At 46.0% G+C, this 17,433-nt stretch overlaps 2 protein-coding genes across 24 annotated transcripts; both read left to right on the top strand.

The window, feature by feature from the left end:
• Positions 1–2,534: 2,534 nt before the first annotated feature.
• Positions 2,535–8,759, top strand: LOC120708954 (2,4-dichlorophenol 6-monooxygenase-like). Of its 12 annotated transcripts, none has more exons than XM_039994415.1 (14): positions 3,220–3,306; positions 3,422–3,478; positions 4,718–4,755; positions 4,870–5,270; positions 5,537–5,619; positions 5,713–5,848; positions 5,925–6,418; positions 6,515–6,562; positions 6,794–6,968; positions 7,079–7,191; positions 7,284–7,380; positions 7,525–7,744; positions 7,900–8,062; positions 8,165–8,759. In XM_039994415.1, the coding sequence occupies exons 4-14, from the start codon at positions 5,069–5,071 to the stop codon at positions 8,576–8,578; spliced, it is 2,145 nt and encodes a 714-aa protein (XP_039850349.1). In that variant the 5' UTR covers positions 3,220–3,306; positions 3,422–3,478; positions 4,718–4,755; positions 4,870–5,068; the 3' UTR covers positions 8,579–8,759. The 12 variants fall into 12 exon arrangements, with proteins under 12 accessions (XP_039850343.1, XP_039850342.1, XP_039850352.1 ...); XM_039994413.1 differs by having other exon boundaries at positions 4,718–4,777; XM_039994414.1 differs by having other exon boundaries at positions 3,223–3,306; positions 4,842–5,270.
• Positions 8,760–10,397: 1,638 nt separating this feature from the next.
• Positions 10,398–16,608, top strand: LOC120710393 (2,4-dichlorophenol 6-monooxygenase-like). Of its 12 annotated transcripts, XM_039996058.1 has the most exons (15): positions 10,444–10,948; positions 11,072–11,155; positions 11,271–11,327; positions 12,567–12,604; positions 12,719–13,119; positions 13,386–13,468; positions 13,562–13,697; positions 13,774–14,267; positions 14,364–14,411; positions 14,643–14,817; positions 14,928–15,040; positions 15,133–15,229; positions 15,374–15,593; positions 15,749–15,911; positions 16,014–16,608. In XM_039996058.1, the coding sequence occupies exons 5-15, from the start codon at positions 12,918–12,920 to the stop codon at positions 16,425–16,427; spliced, it is 2,145 nt and encodes a 714-aa protein (XP_039851992.1). In that variant the 5' UTR covers positions 10,444–10,948; positions 11,072–11,155; positions 11,271–11,327; positions 12,567–12,604; positions 12,719–12,917; the 3' UTR covers positions 16,428–16,608. The 12 variants fall into 12 exon arrangements, with proteins under 12 accessions (XP_039851990.1, XP_039851989.1, XP_039851992.1 ...); XM_039996057.1 differs by having other exon boundaries at positions 10,447–10,948; positions 12,567–13,119; XM_039996061.1 differs by lacking the exon at positions 10,444–10,948 and having other exon boundaries at positions 11,069–11,155; positions 12,567–12,626.
• Positions 16,609–17,433: the final 825 nt, after the last annotated feature.

Raw genomic sequence — 17,433 nt, 5'->3', positions numbered from 1 at the left:
ACTAACTAACTAGTGCCAAGAACAAGGATAACAAATCAAGGAAAGGTAATGCATGGAAGTAGGTACAAGAGTGCAATACATACATACTATATATAACCCAACATTACCCGGTGAGATAACTAACTAACTCAGATTAAATAGGAGCAAGGAATCATGCTTAGCTACTTGCCTGGGTTAACTTTGGGCTCGACCACGAACGGGATTCCGGGTCCAGGCTCAACGGACTCGGCGGGTTCCACGGGTTCGTTCTCCGACGGTTCGGTCACTAAAATGCATAAATGCGATGCAAGAATTAAGAAATGAACTTAACAACAAGCATAAATCAAGAAATAATTTGAGAATGCAGAAGACATTGCAAAGAACTTATGAAAATTAGTTTTGCAGCAAAAGCATTTTCCTATAATTAATCATAAATATATGAGTTTTCAGCCACTCCAAACAAGGTAGAACAGAAAAGGAATACAAACTGAACTAAACAAATCCAAGAAAATAATCATGGAAACTAGGCAAGAACACAAGGCTAACAAAACTAGTTTTACTAATTTCTCACTTTCCAGCCAAAAGTTCTATATTAAACCACATTTTGGACAGCAAGCACGAAATCGAAATGAAACCCTAACCAACAGCAAGGAAACACATGAGTACGTTGCACTACTAGAAACTAAACCTTACAAGGAGTCTAACAAAATTTAGTTTGTAATTTTTGGAGCCATACACAAATAAATAAGCATTAAACTCATTTTTGTAAGATAAAACTATAGATAAATCTACAACACAGTAACATGCAAAACAATATTTTTCCTAAGTAGATCTCAGCTAGAGGAATCCAACAAAACAGGTTTCATAATTTTTGGAGCTATACATAAATTTCTACAAATTTTGCAAGATTGCAGATATATGAAACCTAAGAAACCCTAGCGAAATTGCTAGGTCTACCAGCGGGTAGCCACCCCGGCCACCGACAGGTGGGCCCAGGGGGCCGAGCGGCACCCCTAGGCCGGGTCAAGGCCAAGGCCAGCCTTGACCCAGCGCCTGGGCGCGCCCACGCGCGCGGCGCGCACACGCGGCGGCGCCGGCGGCGCGGCGGAGCGAGGCCGGAGCGGGCCAGGGGCGGCGCGCACGGGGATGAGGAGGAGGCGGCGAGCCTCACCGGCGGTGGCGCAGGCGAGGAGCGGCGGCGAGGGGGCGGCGCGACGGGCAGGGGCGGCGGCGGGCGGAGGAGAGCGGCGGCGGCCCTGCAGGGAGGCGGATGGGGCCGGGTTAGGGGCGAAATCGAGCGAGGGAAGGGAGGAGATGCTCCCCGCGCAAGAAATTGAACCGCGGCTCACCGGAGCGGCGGAATCGCGGCGACGTGAGCTCGGGCCGGCGGCGTTAATGGAGAAGGGGAAGGCTAGGGTTAGGGTTTGAGGGGAACGGGGGTCGGGGCGGGGTTTTGAGGCGATGAGAGGAGGGACGGTTGGGCACGGCGCACGAGGATGGCTGGCACGTGGCCCGAGGATGGCCGGCGGCGACAACGCGTGCGTGCCGCGGCGCAAAACAGAGAGGAGGAGAGTGAGAGGCTGACGGGTGGGGCCCGGCGGAGAATTTTCTTTTTCTTTTTCTTTTTTTTCTTTTTTTCCAGGGCTGTGACCGGGTGTACTTCATGTTCGATCGCAACAACTCCCTGCAAGTTTAGATGGAGCGCAAAATTTTTTTGTCATAAAATTTTGCTAATTTGAAATATTAAATGAAGTTTATTTTACAAAAATTTTTGTACAGATGGATTGTAAATCACGAGACGAATCTAATGATGCTAATTAATCCATGATTAGTCCATAATTAGTGAATAGTTACTGTAGCATTACTGTTGCAAATCATGGATTAAGTAGACTCATTAGATTCGTCTCGCAATTTACAGCCCATCCATGCAAAAAAAATATTGTAAATAGACTTCATTTAGTACTTCATGTATGTGTCTAAATATTCGATGTGATTTTTTTTTGTGTTTACCCGTTGTGATCTAAACAGAGCCTTGATGTGAAAGATGAGACCTACCAACTGCGTAAACTCGATGATGCTCCAAAGGCGGACAAAGCATTCTGGCTGCTCCCAACTCATCCATAGGGACCTACACCACTAGTCCACTACCAGTGTTGCTTCAGATTTATGGACATGTGCTACTCCGTACAGTGTGGTGAAATTTAGAGTAAGATCAGCGCTTCAGGGTCTTGTTATATACAGTATTACTTTCGTCTAAATAAAGCAGACCCCCCTGCCTATATTTATAAGGTGTGTTTAATCCAAAAAAGTTCTGACCACTGATCTCCTGTTTCATCAGTTAACTGACACCTATTGCGAGCTGGTTTCAGCTATTTTAATTTGAAACGATACTTCGCGTTCCATCAAACAATTATGATTATTTTGACTCTAAATTCCACAATTTGAATACTGTGTGGAGTAGTAGTGTGGCACAGTTCAGATCCATAGCTCTGAAGCAAGCCCCGGCCAGCAAAGGACTGCACAACTTGATGAAAGCCTCTGTGTGATTGTGTCCGCCCCTCCTGCTCCGCGCCCGTCCCAATCACATGCGTCCGCCTCGCCTGCCTTCTCTCCGCGCAACTGCTCGGTACTCCACCTCCCAATCGCGACTCCGCCCGGCCGCCGCACGCTCGCCCGCCTCCACCTGCGTCGCATCCACGCGCTTGGCCTCCGACTGCCCTCCGTCCGGAAGCCGCACGCTCGCCTCCTCTCTCGCCGAGCGCACCGGCCGCCGCCCCGCCGCGCTGCAGATCCGAGCTCTCCGGCCGCCGCCCCGTCGCGGTCCAGCGCCAATCTCCTCCGCGCCTCTCCATCGGGGCGTGCCCCTCGGCTCTGCGACGGATTCCACCGCGTCCGTCGTGCCCCTCGGATTCCACCGCGGCCGCCGTGCGCCTCGGACCCGCGCGGCGTGCCTCTCCGCCGCGCCTCGCTCGCCGGAGACCCGTCTCACCCGCTTGCCGTGCCTTCTCTGCGCTGGAGCGGTTCCTAACCTACGAACTGCTCAGGCCGCGCCCCTCCTGCGGCTCACCGCGCGGCAGGATCTGCTCCGGCTCGAGACCTTCGCCGTCGGCTCCACATCAGGTGAGCATTACGTGATTCCTCATGAAGTTCATCCCTGTGTTTGCAAAATAGTTTCCCCATGAGGTTGAATCAATTGAGATCATCCACACAAAGAATTATGTGATTGCTTTCTGGCTATTGCAGTGTTGTTCTCCTCTCGAAAAGGACCACAGAAGCTCAGGTCCTTGCAGCCGGTGCTCCCAAACAGAGGCAGTCAGCTGAATCGAGGTCACAATAACATATCAATGCTTCTCTCGTTTTTTGCATGGATCTGATGTATAGAGAAAAACACAATTCTTCAGTAGTTCTTTGCTTCCTCAATGCAAATGTAAATGATTTGTAGATACAAAAGATTTGCGAGGATTTCAGTGGCCTTCTCGACCACCGTCAACGCCTGCAGGTATACCTTGTACTCTTGGTTCAGTTCTGGTGGATACACTGAACTGTCCATAGCAATGTTTTAATCTAGTGATAGTTATATCTCATACCCACTCTACATTGTTTCTTGTGGCAAATTACATGTATAGTATTAGGTGCTTTGCAATTTCAGTATTTCAGTTACCTCCACCGTGATATGATTGTTTTGTGAACACAAATTGAGCCTATAATGGATGCATACACTATTTTAAGAATCCAAGCAAACTGTGTTGAGCAGTGACCACCAGCCTGTCTTTGCTCTGTGATCGACGACATATAGAATTTGCCAAATTAAAATCGACTGCGTATAGTTCATGACCAAGAATACAATTGTCCTACTTCAGTAGCCCCGCCTATACAGGAGATATTTCTTGGCTAATCTTGAATTGTTCACTGGTGTGTTAGTAGCACTAAAAAAAATATAGAACACTAGGCCACATATGCTTTGCACATATTCTTATCCTGCACTGGTTGTTTCTGTTTTGTTCGTAGTGATTCTTAGCTACCTGTTTTGTTCGTAGTGATTCTTAGCTACAATTAGTTTTTTCCCCAGTTAGAGGATTAGGAATTAGGGGACACCTCTGCATGAAGGTACATCAACCATGCATCAATGTGTATGCACACCATCTAAAAAATATATTTCAGATCAATTGATGTTTCTGGCTAAAATTAGATTTTATTTGGCCTCCTGGTTCTATCAAATTCATAGTACATTTATCATATGTGGGTTACCTGCATTGTTTTTCAGCATGTAAACAACTACAAGTCTTTCTGATACATGACCATGTTTTTAGCACAATGATGCATACACAATAGCTGCTATAGTTGTTGCTAATTCAGTGCTATGCACTTCGCTCTTCCTGTTTGATTGTGAGTTTTTAGACAATTCTGAAGTAATGCTTTGCTTCGTCAATGCAAATGTGTATGATTTTGGATTACTCATTAGCTATGACTGAAATGGGGAGACATCAACATCATTGTGCAGTTTTTATGCTGTTATTGGTTAGGAAAAACTACTAGCAATATACTGACCTTAGTTTACTCTTGGCCAAGCTAATAACATCTTAATCTGCATGAGGGGTACTGCATGACATTCTTCAAATTTATACTTTGCAGAATTCTTTGAGACACTTATGCTTAGGTTTTGAGCTTTTATAGAATGTGGTAATGACCTAATGTATTCTACACTATCAATGATGTATGGTTAGTTCTTTGATTGTAGTCCTATTGGCGTTTGGAGAATCTGCTTCTGGACATATGGTACCAGCATATTAGAGAAGTTGTATACTATCTTGATTCTTCAATTCATCTTGCATTTAAATGATGGTTTTATTATCCCTCGAAAGGTACTGATTTGTCATATGCATGCTTCAGAGGAGAAAGTTTGTCACGGGTGCCTGACGAGCCACACTACTGTGCCGTCGTGTCACCTTCTAAACCCATATAATTCCCTACCCAATTCCCTTCCATAAACCCCTCTTGCAATTGCAAGGGGTTGCAAGTAGCCAAGTAGCCTATTCCCCCAGAGAAATTTCATCCCACGCCGACGCCGAAGGCCCAACCGACCGCATCGATGCCGTCAATCGCCGGCGGCGGGCCCGGGCGCCTCTTTGCAGCGCACCGGGGCGTGATCTGGTGGCTCCGCCGCCGCCAGCACCCGCCTTTCTCCTCCCTCGCCGGCGGGGGATGCCGAGGCGACGCGCCGCATCTGCCGGTGCTCATCGTCGGAGCTGGGCCCGTCGGGCTCGTCCTCTCCTTCCTCCTCACCAAATTCGGTAAGAGCCTTGTGTCCCTCGCGCATCACCTGTTCGGAATCGTGCTTCTAAAGTAGTAGGCGGGAGTGTTGAGCTGAGCGGATGTTCAATGAGGGGACCGGACGAGTGTGATGAAACAAGTTACCTCTCAAGTGCGCTGTGCTAGTTTGGATGACTGCTTAGTGATTCAATGAGTTTAGGTGCTTAAATTGCTGAAGGATCCTTGGAAATTCTTTTGAAAACCGGCAGCCTTTGATGCAGTTACTTGTTTTATTCAAATTCTGCAGGGATCAAATGCGCGGTGATAGAGAAGAATGTGGAGTTCACTCGGCACCCCCGAGCGCACTTCATCAACAACCGCACAATGGAGGTGTGTATGCTTACCAATGCACTCCAACGTTGCGACTTAATCTTTATGTGTGTTGTTTTGGGTGGTGGCTTCACGGGTGGCTGGCATTTTCAGATCTTCCGCAAGTTGGATGGCTTGGCTGGGGACATCGAGAGGTCCCAGCCCCCAGTGGATTTGTGGAGGAAGTTCGTCTACTGTACTTCACTCTCCGGTTCCGTTCTCGGATCGGTTGATCACATGAAGCCCGAAGGCCAGTTCAGTTCTTCTGATGTCGAGCAATGTCTTGCACCTCCCTGCATATGTTGTCTGACGACTACTTTTGGCAGATTTTGACAAGGTCATTAGTCCTATATCAGTTGCACACTTCTCACAGTACAAGTTAGTTGATTTGTTACTCAAGAAGCTAGAAGCTATTGGTTTCCAGACATGCTTTCCCAGTGAGATTGGTATCTCAACACAGGATGTGGAGCTGGAAAGCAAGATATTGATGGGACATGAGTGCACATCCCTTCAGCAGACTGATGAGGGCATTTTGGTTGGAACATCAGTTAACAATGGGGAGAGGATACTAGAGAGAAAACTACACTGTGGTATTCTACTAGGGACAGATGGTGCGAGAAGCACAGTGCGTGAATTGGCAGGCATATCTATGGAGGGTGAAAGGGACTTGCAGAAACTGGTCAGTGTACATTTTCTTAGCAGAGATCTAGGCAGATATTTATCTAGTCAGAGGCCTGGGATGCTATTCTTTGTTTTCAATCCAGGCGCAATTGGTGTGCTCGTTGCACATGACCTGGAGCATGGGGAATTCGTATTGCAGGTATGTGAACCTTTATGGTGTTGGAATTAAGAAGATCCATGTGCAATTTATATAATCCTCATATGTACACTAATACAACCCATATTTTATTCTCAGATTCCATTTTATCCTCCTCAGCAGATGTTTGAAGAATTCGGCTCTAAGGTGATTTCATTCTATTATGTTTCTTGGTTCTAGTTTGTAGCTACTGAAATGCTATTTTCTGCACTAAATGGTGTTTCACATTTATTTCTCAGGTGTTTGTGCTGTAGTTTTCTTGAAACAACTTATTCCTGCACTTGAACACTTGAATATGCTATGCATGATGAATTTGCAGAGTAAATTTGTCGGTATACATGTATCCCTGCTTCATTTTATGTTTCCTTGCCCTTCTAGGTATGTGAGCAAATTATTGTCAAATTAGTTGGATGGGAGCCAGCAGATGTTCAGGTTTTAGACATAAAGCCATGGGCGATGCATGCTGAAGTTGCAGAAAAGTACATCAGCTGCAACAATCGTGTAGTCCTTGCTGGTGATGCTGCTCACCGTTTTCCTCCTGCCGGTGGTTTTGGTTAGCAGTTTACTTTGAATTTTGATTCTGAAATATTCCCATGTTAATTTTCCTTACTATGCATATGAAATCCAACATTCAGAAATATGCATATGCTGATTTCTTTATAGGAATGAACACTGGTGTTCAGGATGCACATAATTTGGCTTGGAAATTGGGCTTAATGCTGAATGGTGTTGCTTCACCATCAATACTGCAAACTTATGAATCAGAGCGCCGACCTGTTCGACCCTTCTCACAGGCTTTCTATTCATTCAATGTCAATGTCTCCAATATAGAATTAATTTAGTGTCATACAATTCCTTGCTATTGCAGGTTGCAATTTTCAATACTGAACTAAGCGTGGAGAACTTCAAAGCAGCAATGTCTATTCCCGCAAGCCTTGGTCTTGATCCAACTGTTGCAAACTCAGGTAAAGTGTCCTGTGCCTGAATGATGGCAGTAGACTTTTTTAAAAAAATCAAAAGGAAGTACTGACAGTAGATGCAACTGTTTACGTACATTTCTATCTGCCCCTTCTCATCTCATATATGTATTCTCTGCACATGTTTGTCAGTGCATCAAGTTATCAACAGAAGCCTAGGATCAATCATTCCAAGAAATGTACAGAAGGCAGTGTTGGAAGGGTTGTTTTCCATTGGTCGGGCACAAGTCTCAGATTATATTCTGAACGAGAAAAATCCCATTGGGTCCTTGAGATTAGCAAGGCTGAGAAGTATTCTTGATGAAGGAAAAAGTCTGCAGCTGCAGTTCCCTGCAGAGGATCTTGGCTTCTGGTTAGTCCCGTTACAACTGATCAGTGATCACTTCAAAAGAATCTATTGTTTTGTTTCTCATTTTAGTTGCCGGGACAACAAAGCAGGGCAGGAATATTCTCAGATCATGGAGATATTCAAATTTTCTTATGATGATCTTATTTGTGTGCCTTCAGCTATGAAGAAGGAGCACTAGTTACTGAAGATTGCAGTCAGAAGACTCAGAAAGGAGTAAAACTAGAGCATTCTGAGAGGACATCAAGAGAGTACATCCCATCCGCTAAGGTTGGTTTGCGGCTACCTCACATGCTTGTAAGAGCACTGCCTGCTTCAAGTGAGGTCTGTGAGTATGTCCCTCGCACCTAACAGATACACCCATACACTTTCTTTTGCTGTTCCTCTACTGTTTTCTACATTCTCGACTGTGATCGGTTCTTGCAGGGTGTGTTCTCAACATTGGACCTGGTAAGTATGGATAAACTTGAGTTTGTACTCATCATCGCACCACTGAAAGAGTCATATGAGATCGCCCGTGCTACCCTCAAGGTAGCAGATGAGTTCAAGCTGTCAGTCAAAGTATGTGTCATGTGGCCTCATGGCTCTGATGACGTGGAAGTGGAGGAGAGCAGATATGTGCTAGCGCCCTGGACGAACTATGTCAATGTCGAGGAATTGCCTAGGGTATCTGGTAATTCATGGTGGGAGATGTGTCGGATTAGCAGGAAAAATGTAATTCTAGTTAGGCCTGATGAGCACATAGCATGGAGAACGGAATGGGACATGGTGAGAGACGCTGATTCTGAAGTTAGGGGAGTCTTTTCTCGAATCCTGTGCCTCAATGGTCACCACGTGTAGGGATTTCCATTCACTGCCTGAGTGAGTTTTACGGTGTCACTAAATTAGTATAGCAAAGAACCTGTTGTTGTGATTATAACCAATAGGGAATTGCATTCAAGTAAATGTTGCCATGCACCTGGGACTGGGATGATGGTGAACACATTTGATCCCTATTCAGCTTCTTTCTGGTGGAGTAGCACACCTTTGTTTTGCTTTGCGCTTTCGAGAACTTCAAGTTCACAAAAGCTCTCTTTTGCTACGGTTTCGTGTGCATGTTCACTACGGTTGCATCCGGGGGCAATGCACGCGCGTGGCCGGCTGGGCCCGGCCTCCTTGCTGCCCTACGGTTTCACGCGGCCGGCCATGGCTGCGCGGCGGCCGGAGGGGGACGGGGCGACGGGCACTCGGCCCTGCAGCCGCGCCGTCCCTCTTCCGGTCTCCCCTCAAGTTCCATGGGGCCGCGGCGCTGCTTGACGCGCTCGAATTGGCAGCTGGCCGCTCTGTGATCCCGGCCCGCGCGTTAGCGGCCAGGCGGGTGGCTTGGATCGAGACCGCGAGCGGAGCGGCGTGCCGTGGAAATCGGATTTGTGGTTTCCGATTAAATCGATCACGAGTCTTTAGCGGATCGTGTCTACTTCGTGTGTCCTCGGACCAACACATTTTTAATCTATCTAGTTGAGTGCCCGTGCGTTGCTACGGGTAATAGAATATTTTTCTTGAATAAACACGTGAATATCCAAGATAAATAGAAGTGATCAAACACAATTTTCACGTAATAAACAGATCATTGACCAAAGATAAATAGGAGTGCTTGAATACAGTGTTATGAGGACTGACGTCAAAATATCTGTCACGACTGTTGGTCAAATTTAGACTCGTAAAAGCAAAATAATAATATATTGATGTTCAATGCCAACTAAATATGCAAACAAGTACAACAGAATATGAAAAACATTATGTGAACCTTTTTTTTAAAGAATTGTGTGGACGTTATCATCATATAGTTTTGTGACACATTGAGATTCCCGCACAAACAATCAGAGGATCATTTAAGTAGAAAAGATGCCGAACTTGCCATTGCAGTTTTGCAACTTGTAATGGAGCACACATTTTCTTTTGCTTGAAAGAATTTTCTGGTTCCGGCAATCCACTTCCCCTGGTTCCTGCAAGTGCATGGTAATGGGCAAAGTGCCTACCTCTCTTGCGCCACTGGCAGCAGCCGGGCGAGCCATCTGCATGATGCAGTGGTAGAAAACATTGTTACCATGCATCATAGGATGCAAGCAACAGCTGCAAGTGTTTGATGTGAAAGATGGGACCTACCAACTGTGTAAACTCGATGATGCTCCGAAGGCGGACAAAGCATTCTGGCTGCTCCCAACTCATCCATAGGGACCTACACCACTAGTCCACTACCAGTGTTGCTTCAGATTTATGGACATGTGCTACTCCGTACAGTGTGGTGAAATTTAGAGTAAGATCAGCGCTTCAGGGTCTTGTTATATACAGTATTACTTTCGTCTAAATAAAGCAGACTCCCCTGCCTATATTTATAAGGTGTGTTTAATCCAAAAAAGTTCTGACCACTAATCTCCTGTTTCATCAGTTAACTGACACCTATTGCGAGCTGGTTTCAGCTATTTTAATTTGAAACGATACTTCGCGTTCCATCAAACAATTATGATTATTTTGACTCTAAATTCCACAATTTGAATACTGTGTGGAGTAGTAGTGTGGCACAGTTCAGATCCATAGCTCTGAAGCAAGCCCCGGCCAGCAAAGGACTGCACAACTTGATGAAAGCCTCTGTGTGATTGTGTCCGCCCCTCCTGCTCCGCGCCCGTCCCAATCACATGCGTCCGCCTCGCCTGCCTTCTCTCCGCGCAACTGCTCGGTACTCCACCTCCCAATCGCGACTCCGCCCGGCCGCCGCACGCTCGCCCGCCTCCATCTGCGTCGCATCCACGCGCTTGGCCTCCGACTGCCCTCCGTCCGGAAGCCGCACGCTCGCCTCCTCTCTCGCCGAGCGCACCGGCCGCCGCCCCGCCGCGCTGCAGATCCGAGCTCTCCGGCCGCCGCCCCGTCGCGGTCCAGCGCCAATCTCCTCCGCGCCTCTCCATCGGGGCGTGCCCCTCGGCTCTGCGACGGATTCCACCGCGTCCGTCGTGCCCCTCGGATTCCACCGCGGCCGCCGTGCGCCTCGGACCCGCGCGGCGTGCCTCTCCGCCGCGCCTCGCTCGCCGGAGACCCGTCTCACCCGCTTGCCGTGCCTTCTCTGCGCTGGAGCGGTTCCTAACCTACGAACTGCTCAGGCCGCGCCCCTCCTGCGGCTCACCGCGCGGCAGGATCTGCTCCGGCTCGAGACCTTCGCCGTCGGCTCCACATCAGGTGAGCATTACGTGATTCCTCATGAAGTTCATCCCTGTGTTTGCAAAATAGTTTCCCCATGAGGTTGAATCAATTGAGATCATCCACACAAAGAATTATGTGATTGCTTTCTGGCTATTGCAGTGTTGTTCTCCTCTCGAAAAGGACCACAGAAGCTCAGGTCCTTGCAGCCGGTGCTCCCAAACAGAGGCAGTCAGCTGAATCGAGGTCACAATAACATATCAATGCTTCTCTCGTTTTTTGCATGGATCTGATGTATAGAGAAAAACACAATTCTTCAGTAGTTCTTTGCTTCCTCAATGCAAATGTAAATGATTTGTAGATACAAAAGATTTGCGAGGATTTCAGTGGCCTTCTCGACCACCGTCAACGCCTGCAGGTATACCTTGTACTCTTGGTTCAGTTCTGGTGGATACACTGAACTGTCCATAGCAATGTTTTAATCTAGTGATAGTTATATCTCATACCCACTCTACATTGTTTCTTGTGGCAAATTACATGTATAGTATTAGGTGCTTTGCAATTTCAGTATTTCAGTTACCTCCACCGTGATATGATTGTTTTGTGAACACAAATTGAGCCTATAATGGATGCATACACTATTTTAAGAATCCAAGCAAACTGTGTTGAGCAGTGACCACCAGCCTGTCTTTGCTCTGTGATCGACGACATATAGAATTTGCCAAATTAAAATCGACTGCGTATAGTTCATGACCAAGAATACAATTGTCCTACTTCAGTAGCCCCGCCTATACAGGAGATATTTCTTGGCTAATCTTGAATTGTTCACTGGTGTGTTAGTAGCACTAAAAAAAATATAGAACACTAGGCCACATATGCTTTGCACATATTCTTATCCTGCACTGGTTGTTTCTGTTTTGTTCGTAGTGATTCTTAGCTACCTGTTTTGTTCGTAGTGATTCTTAGCTACAATTAGTTTTTTCCCCAGTTAGAGGATTAGGAATTAGGGGACACCTCTGCATGAAGGTACATCAACCATGCATCAATGTGTATGCACACCATCTAAAAAATATATTTCAGATCAATTGATGTTTCTGGCTAAAATTAGATTTTATTTGGCCTCCTGGTTCTATCAAATTCATAGTACATTTATCATATGTGGGTTACCTGCATTGTTTTTCAGCATGTAAACAACTACAAGTCTTTCTGATACATGACCATGTTTTTAGCACAATGATGCATACACAATAGCTGCTATAGTTGTTGCTAATTCAGTGCTATGCACTTCGCTCTTCCTGTTTGATTGTGAGTTTTTAGACAATTCTGAAGTAATGCTTTGCTTCGTCAATGCAAATGTGTATGATTTTGGATTACTCATTAGCTATGACTGAAATGGGGAGACATCAACATCATTGTGCAGTTTTTATGCTGTTATTGGTTAGGAAAAACTACTAGCAATATACTGACCTTAGTTTACTCTTGGCCAAGCTAATAACATCTTAATCTGCATGAGGGGTACTGCATGACATTCTTCAAATTTATACTTTGCAGAATTCTTTGAGACACTTATGCTTAGGTTTTGAGCTTTTATAGAATGTGGTAATGACCTAATGTATTCTACACTATCAATGATGTATGGTTAGTTCTTTGATTGTAGTCCTATTGGCGTTTGGAGAATCTGCTTCTGGACATATGGTACCAGCATATTAGAGAAGTTGTATACTATCTTGATTCTTCAATTCATCTTGCATTTAAATGATGGTTTTATTATCCCTCGAAAGGTACTGATTTGTCATATGCATGCTTCAGAGGAGAAAGTTTGTCACGGGTGCCTGACGAGCCACACTACTGTGCCGTCGTGTCACCTTCTAAACCCATATAATTCCCTACCCAATTCCCTTCCATAAACCCCTCTTGCAATTGCAAGGGGTTGCAAGTAGCCAAGTAGCCTATTCCCCCAGAGAAATTTCATCCCACGCCGACGCCGAAGGCCCAACCGACCGCATCGATGCCGTCAATCGCCGGCGGCGGGCCCGGGCGCCTCTTTGCAGCGCACCGGGGCGTGATCTGGTGGCTCCGCCGCCGCCAGCACCCGCCTTTCTCCTCCCTCGCCGGCGGGGGATGCCGAGGCGACGCGCCGCATCTGCCGGTGCTCATCGTCGGAGCTGGGCCCGTCGGGCTCGTCCTCTCCTTCCTCCTCACCAAATTCGGTAAGAGCCTTGTGTCCCTCGCGCATCACCTGTTCGGAATCGTGCTTCTAAAGTAGTAGGCGGGAGTGTTGAGCTGAGCGGATGTTCAATGAGGGGACCGGACGAGTGTGATGAAACAAGTTACCTCTCAAGTGCGCTGTGCTAGTTTGGATGACTGCTTAGTGATTCAATGAGTTTAGGTGCTTAAATTGCTGAAGGATCCTTGGAAATTCTTTTGAAAACCGGCAGCCTTTGATGCAGTTACTTGTTTTATTCAAATTCTGCAGGGATCAAATGCGCGGTGATAGAGAAGAATGTGGAGTTCACTCGGCACCCCCGAGCGCACTTCATCAACAACCGCACAATGGAGGTGTGTATGCTTACCAATGCACTCCAACGTTGCGACTTAATCTTTATGTGTGTTGTTTTGGGTGGTGGCTTCACGGGTGGCTGGCATTTTCAGATCTTCCGCAAGTTGGATGGCTTGGCTGGGGACATCGAGAGGTCCCAGCCCCCAGTGGATTTGTGGAGGAAGTTCGTCTACTGTACTTCACTCTCCGGTTCCGTTCTCGGATCGGTTGATCACATGAAGCCCGAAGGCCAGTTCAGTTCTTCTGATGTCGAGCAATGTCTTGCACCTCCCTGCATATGTTGTCTGACGACTACTTTTGGCAGATTTTGACAAGGTCATTAGTCCTATATCAGTTGCACACTTCTCACAGTACAAGTTAGTTGATTTGTTACTCAAGAAGCTAGAAGCTATTGGTTTCCAGACATGCTTTCCCAGTGAGATTGGTATCTCAACACAGGATGTGGAGCTGGAAAGCAAGATATTGATGGGACATGAGTGCACATCCCTTCAGCAGACTGATGAGGGCATTTTGGTTGGAACATCAGTTAACAATGGGGAGAGGATACTAGAGAGAAAACTACACTGTGGTATTCTACTAGGGACAGATGGTGCGAGAAGCACAGTGCGTGAATTGGCAGGCATATCTATGGAGGGTGAAAGGGACTTGCAGAAACTGGTCAGTGTACATTTTCTTAGCAGAGATCTAGGCAGATATTTATCTAGTCAGAGGCCTGGGATGCTATTCTTTGTTTTCAATCCAGGCGCAATTGGTGTGCTCGTTGCACATGACCTGGAGCATGGGGAATTCGTATTGCAGGTATGTGAACCTTTATGGTGTTGGAATTAAGAAGATCCATGTGCAATTTATATAATCCTCATATGTACACTAATACAACCCATATTTTATTCTCAGATTCCATTTTATCCTCCTCAGCAGATGTTTGAAGAATTCGGCTCTAAGGTGATTTCATTCTATTATGTTTCTTGGTTCTAGTTTGTAGCTACTGAAATGCTATTTTCTGCACTAAATGGTGTTTCACATTTATTTCTCAGGTGTTTGTGCTGTAGTTTTCTTGAAACAACTTATTCCTGCACTTGAACACTTGAATATGCTATGCATGATGAATTTGCAGAGTAAATTTGTCGGTATACATGTATCCCTGCTTCATTTTATGTTTCCTTGCCCTTCTAGGTATGTGAGCAAATTATTGTCAAATTAGTTGGATGGGAGCCAGCAGATGTTCAGGTTTTAGACATAAAGCCATGGGCGATGCATGCTGAAGTTGCAGAAAAGTACATCAGCTGCAACAATCGTGTAGTCCTTGCTGGTGATGCTGCTCACCGTTTTCCTCCTGCCGGTGGTTTTGGTTAGCAGTTTACTTTGAATTTTGATTCTGAAATATTCCCATGTTAATTTTCCTTACTATGCATATGAAATCCAACATTCAGAAATATGCATATGCTGATTTCTTTATAGGAATGAACACTGGTGTTCAGGATGCACATAATTTGGCTTGGAAATTGGGCTTAATGCTGAATGGTGTTGCTTCACCATCAATACTGCAAACTTATGAATCAGAGCGCCGACCTGTTCGACCCTTCTCACAGGCTTTCTATTCATTCAATGTCAATGTCTCCAATATAGAATTAATTTAGTGTCATACAATTCCTTGCTATTGCAGGTTGCAATTTTCAATACTGAACTAAGCGTGGAGAACTTCAAAGCAGCAATGTCTATTCCCGCAAGCCTTGGTCTTGATCCAACTGTTGCAAACTCAGGTAAAGTGTCCTGTGCCTGAATGATGGCAGTAGACTTTTTTAAAAAAATCAAAAGGAAGTACTGACAGTAGATGCAACTGTTTACGTACATTTCTATCTGCCCCTTCTCATCTCATATATGTATTCTCTGCACATGTTTGTCAGTGCATCAAGTTATCAACAGAAGCCTAGGATCAATCATTCCAAGAAATGTACAGAAGGCAGTGTTGGAAGGGTTGTTTTCCATTGGTCGGGCACAAGTCTCAGATTATATTCTGAACGAGAAAAATCCCATTGGGTCCTTGAGATTAGCAAGGCTGAGAAGTATTCTTGATGAAGGAAAAAGTCTGCAGCTGCAGTTCCCTGCAGAGGATCTTGGCTTCTGGTTAGTCCCGTTACAACTGATCAGTGATCACTTCAAAAGAATCTATTGTTTTGTTTCTCATTTTAGTTGCCGGGACAACAAAGCAGGGCAGGAATATTCTCAGATCATGGAGATATTCAAATTTTCTTATGATGATCTTATTTGTGTGCCTTCAGCTATGAAGAAGGAGCACTAGTTACTGAAGATTGCAGTCAGAAGACTCAGAAAGGAGTAAAACTAGAGCATTCTGAGAGGACATCAAGAGAGTACATCCCATCCGCTAAGGTTGGTTTGCGGCTACCTCACATGCTTGTAAGAGCACTGCCTGCTTCAAGTGAGGTCTGTGAGTATGTCCCTCGCACCTAACAGATACACCCATACACTTTCTTTTGCTGTTCCTCTACTGTTTTCTACATTCTCGACTGTGATCGGTTCTTGCAGGGTGTGTTCTCAACATTGGACCTGGTAAGTATGGATAAACTTGAGTTTGTACTCATCATCGCACCACTGAAAGAGTCATATGAGATCGCCCGTGCTACCCTCAAGGTAGCAGATGAGTTCAAGCTGTCAGTCAAAGTATGTGTCATGTGGCCTCATGGCTCTGATGACGTGGAAGTGGAGGAGAGCAGATATGTGCTAGCGCCCTGGACGAACTATGTCAATGTCGAGGAATTGCCTAGGGTATCTGGTAATTCATGGTGGGAGATGTGTCGGATTAGCAGGAAAAATGTAATTCTAGTTAGGCCTGATGAGCACATAGCATGGAGAACGGAATGGGACATGGTGAGAGACGCTGATTCTGAAGTTAGGGGAGTCTTTTCTCGAATCCTGTGCCTCAATGGTCACCACGTGTAGGGATTTCCATTCACTGCCTGAGTGAGTTTTACGGTGTCACTAAATTAGTATAGCAAAGAACCTGTTGTTGTGATTATAACCAATAGGGAATTGCATTCAAGTAAATGTTGCCATGCACCTGGGACTGGGATGATGGTGAACACATTTGATCCCTATTCAGCTTCTTTCTGGTGGAGTAGCACACCTTTGTTTTGCTTTGCGCTTTCGAGAACTTCAAGTTCACAAAAGCTCTCTTTTGCTACGGTTTCGTGTGCATGTTCACTACGGTTGCATCCGGGGGCAATGCACGCGCGTGGCCGGCTGGGCCCGGCCTCCTTGCTGCCCTACGGTTTCACGCGGCCGGCCATGGCTGCGCGGCGGCCGGAGGGGGACGGGGCGACGGGCACTCGGCCCTGCAGCCGCGCCGTCCCTCTTCCGGTCTCCCCTCAAGTTCCATGGGGCCGCGGCGCTGCTTGACGCGCTCGAATTGGCAGCTGGCCGCTCTGTGATCCCGGCCCGCGCGTTAGCGGCCAGGCGGGTGGCTTGGATCGAGACCGCGAGCGGAGCGGCGTGCCGTGGAAATCGGATTTGTGGTTTCCGATTAAATCGATCACGAGTCTTTAGCGGATCGTGTCTACTTCGTGTGTCCTCGGACCAACACATTTTTAATCTATCTAGTTGAGTGCCCGTGCGTTGCTACGGGTAATAGAATATTTTTCTTGAATAAACACGTGAATATCCAAGATAAATAGAAGTGATCAAACACAATTTTCACGTAATAAACAGATCATTGACCAAAGATAAATAGGAGTGCTTGAATACAGTGTTATGAGGACTGACGTCAAAATATCTGTCACGACTGTTGGTCAAATTTAGACTCGTAAAAGCAAAATAATAATATATTGATGTTCAATGCCAACTAAATATGCAAACAAGTACAACAGAATATGAAAAACATTATGTGAACCTTTTTTTTAAAGAATTGTGTGGACGTTATCATCATATAGTTTTGTGACACATTGAGATT

The sequence above is a fragment of the Panicum virgatum genome, chromosome 5K, assembly GCF_016808335.1.
Source record: "Panicum virgatum strain AP13 chromosome 5K, P.virgatum_v5, whole genome shotgun sequence".
NCBI lineage: Eukaryota > Viridiplantae > Streptophyta > Magnoliopsida > Poales > Poaceae > Panicum > Panicum virgatum.
This window is presented reverse-complemented; position numbering and strand designations above follow the sequence as displayed.

Bases quoted from the DNA above. Each gene is read 5' to 3' on its own strand.
- LOC120708954 (XM_039994408.1), top strand. From the start codon at position 2,565: ATGCGTCCGCCTCGCCTGCCTTCTCTCCGCGCAACTGCTCGGTACTCC. The intron at 7,381-7,524 runs GTAAAGTGTCCT...CATGTTTGTCAG, and splicing joins TCCAACTGTTGCAAACTCAG to TGCATCAAGTTATCAACAGA. The intron at 8,063-8,164 runs GTCTGTGAGTAT...CGGTTCTTGCAG, and splicing joins CACTGCCTGCTTCAAGTGAG to GGTGTGTTCTCAACATTGGA.
- LOC120710393 (XM_039996055.1), top strand. From the start codon at position 10,414: ATGCGTCCGCCTCGCCTGCCTTCTCTCCGCGCAACTGCTCGGTACTCC. The intron at 14,268-14,363 runs GTATGTGAACCT...TTTTATTCTCAG, and splicing joins ATGGGGAATTCGTATTGCAG to ATTCCATTTTATCCTCCTCA. The intron at 15,912-16,013 runs GTCTGTGAGTAT...CGGTTCTTGCAG, and splicing joins CACTGCCTGCTTCAAGTGAG to GGTGTGTTCTCAACATTGGA.